Source organism: Lacerta agilis, chromosome 12 (genome assembly GCF_009819535.1).
Source record: "Lacerta agilis isolate rLacAgi1 chromosome 12, rLacAgi1.pri, whole genome shotgun sequence".
NCBI classification, from domain to species: domain Eukaryota; kingdom Metazoa; phylum Chordata; class Lepidosauria; order Squamata; family Lacertidae; genus Lacerta; species Lacerta agilis.
Genome location: NC_046323.1, coordinates 16,259,793 through 16,262,725, shown reverse-complemented (window position 1 = coordinate 16,262,725; position 2,933 = coordinate 16,259,793). Strand labels below are relative to the sequence as shown.

General features: G+C 42.4%; 1 protein-coding gene across 1 annotated transcript; it reads left to right on the top strand.

The window, feature by feature from the left end:
- The first annotated feature begins 1,392 nt into the window (after positions 1-1,392).
- LOC117056067 (60S ribosomal protein L17-like) lies at positions 1,393-1,882 on the top strand. The gene is given in 2 exon segments (XM_033166123.1): positions 1,393-1,545; positions 1,547-1,882. Coding segments are annotated over 2 exon segments (444 nt in total). The 5' UTR covers positions 1,393-1,407; the 3' UTR covers positions 1,853-1,882.
- Positions 1,883-2,933: the final 1,051 nt, after the last annotated feature.

Sequence of the window (2,933 nt, the reverse complement as noted above, 5' to 3'; positions counted from 1 at the left end):
TATTACCTTACATGACCACCACATATGATAAAAGGTACCTTCTTTTTCTTTACATTTCCAGCAGGTATTTGTGCATGTTTTACACATTTTTGCTAGCTTACTAGGAGTTAACTACCACCGGTGCATCATTTTCATATAATTTTCTTTCCGCGTACAGCGTGCCATGAATTTGCAAGCTTGTACTAAGTTAAACCAATTGTCTACCTAGCCTCCATAGTGGTGCCTTACAGGGTTTGTTTGTCTCCAACTCTCAACAGCTGCAACCACCATGGTCAACGCTCAAGCATAATGAAAATTGTAGTCTACATAAGAAGAACCTTCTGGACCGGACTATGGCCCATCTAGGCCAGCACTCTGTTCTCACAGTGGCCAACCAGATGGCAACTGGCATTTGCCCTGGAGAAGAGCAGGAACAGGAACAAGAGGAGAGATTTAGACTGGATCCTAAACCTGTTCATCTCAGACAGGTGACCTGGCAACCCGGTGTAAATTAAGCTAGCAAAAATGGTATTATAACTCGAGCACTGTTTTGAAGACTTGTTTCCCCCCTGCTAGGTTTAGGTTGGCTCTGCCACCAACAGCCTCACTCCTGAACAGAGTTTGGATCTGGAGTACTTGTTGCCTGATTAATTTTTGTCAGCCTTACTTTAGGTCAATTTCTTGTGTATAAGATTGCTCCCTAAAGCGTGATAATTTGCAGGTGGAGTTTGCAGCCTAAGTGTGTATCTAATACAATGTGTTGTTGCATCGTATTTTTTTTCTTTTTAAAAAAGCCTTGATTAACATTATTAACAACCCAGAAGTGTAGTAGTAGGGTATTACATCATACCATATACAAAGCAAACAAGCAATAAATAACGAGAGAAAGAAATGGCGACACCCCAATATCCATCAAGACATCCATATTTCCTGAACTGGCACTGCTGTATCATAATTCAATATATGACGGGAATTGAGGCTCCGTCTTCTATTTGCCTTGAGTCCTTTCAGTGATTTGTATTAAGAGTGTTGCTACACTTTATAATTATATTAATGGACAAGGAAAACTGTTATTTAACCACTTGGAAATCTAATTATTTTTGATAAAGTAGTAAATTCAAACAAAGGTAAGAACAGCTTGTTGGTGTAAGAGCTCCTTAGCATGCATAAAGATTGCATAAACTCTGGGGATTAATCCATGTGCTAATTGCTTTATAAGTAAAGATATTTCTAGGCCCTTGTAAGAGATACAGAGATGCTCGTCAATTCACTGGATTGTGTATCAATGTTAGATGTGTTTTTCCCCAGCGGTAGCTGTGGCTGTAAGGTGAGCTCTGAAAATGGTCCGCTACTCACTTGATCCGGAGGGGGTCCAACCTTCGTGTTCACTTTAAGAACACATGTGAGACTGCCCAGGCTATCAAGGGTATGCACACATGGAAAGCTACCAAGTACTTGAGGGATGTGACCCTAAAGAAGCAGTGTGTTTCCTTCTGTCGTTACAATGGTGGCATTGGCAGATATGCCCAGGCCAAGCAGTGGGGCTGGGCACAGGGGCGTTGGCCAAAAAAAGAGTGCTGAGTTCCTCCTGCACATGCTTAAAAATGCTGAGAGCAATGCTGAGCTCAAGGGTCTGGATGTAGACTCTCTGGTAATTGAGCACATTCAGGTTAACAAAGCTCCCAAAATGTGCAGGCGAACCTACAGGGCTCATGGTCGTCGCATTAACCCCTACATGAGTTCTCCTTGCCACATTGAGGTGATCCTTACAGAGATTGAGCAAATTGTCCCTAAGCCAGAAGAGGAAGTTGCTCAAAAGAAGAAGATATCTCAAAAGAAACTGAAGAAGCAGAAACTGATGGCTCGGGAATAAACATCTATTCAGTTCACAAATAAAAAAAAATCAATGTTAGACGTAAGATCTGTTGGGATACAAGTGCAAAAGTTGCAGTTTTATTTGTGTACTGAATTGTCGGATGCTTTAGGTATTTGTTTGGCTGAAATCCTGTACACACTTTAGCCCGCTTTGCTACTTCTGAATAGACATGAACACCTGTTGCTATATATCATAAGTTTGCTTCTATGTGCAGGTTCATCCTACCATCATTTCTGATGGTAGCAGAGTGTTTTATTAGCCTCAGATGTGTTTCACTGTTGCCACCCAGCTGTGATCTTATCTGGACAGGTTTAGCCCTGGCTGCAGTTGCCTATGCTCTGAATGCCACTAGGTTAGACTACTGCAATGCATAGTACGCTGGGCTGCCTTTGAAGATTGTTCAGAAACTACACCTGACGCAGAATGTGGCGGCTAGATTGCTAACTGGAGCAAGAAGGGACAAACGTATAATACGGGTTCTGACTTGACTGCACGGTCTGCCAATTTGTTTCCAGGCTCAATTCATCCTGCTGGTTTTGACCTTTAAAGACTTATATGGCTCTGGACCTTTATATACCAAATGAACTGCCCTCTACCCTATGAACCTGCCTGGAGTTTGAGATCATCATCGGATGCCCTTCTCTGTGTGCCACCAGAAGGTGGCGATGAGAAAATGGGCCTTCTCTGTAGTAGCCCTGCCCATTTACAGGACTTCATTATCTTTTCAGCTCCAGGCACATATGCTTTGGTTTTTGGGCAACACCAATGAAATTAAATTCTTAAATTTGTTTTTAATATCTCTGTAATGTCACCATCATTATCAGTATTATTATTAGCTTTATTGTAAAGCTCTTCGGGGACTTTTTTCATGTCTTCCTTGTATGTTGCATGAACCATGTGGATGATTTTGCAGAATCTGAGCCCATTCAGGTGACTCAGCTGAATTTGACAGTCAGGCCTTGCAGACTGGCAGGATCAGTTTGTGGTGAGGCTGCCATGTGCTGATCTCACATCACCACGTGCTGATATCAGCCCAGATCAAAGGCATGGGGCCTCTCTTTTGAGGTGTGGGGGATAC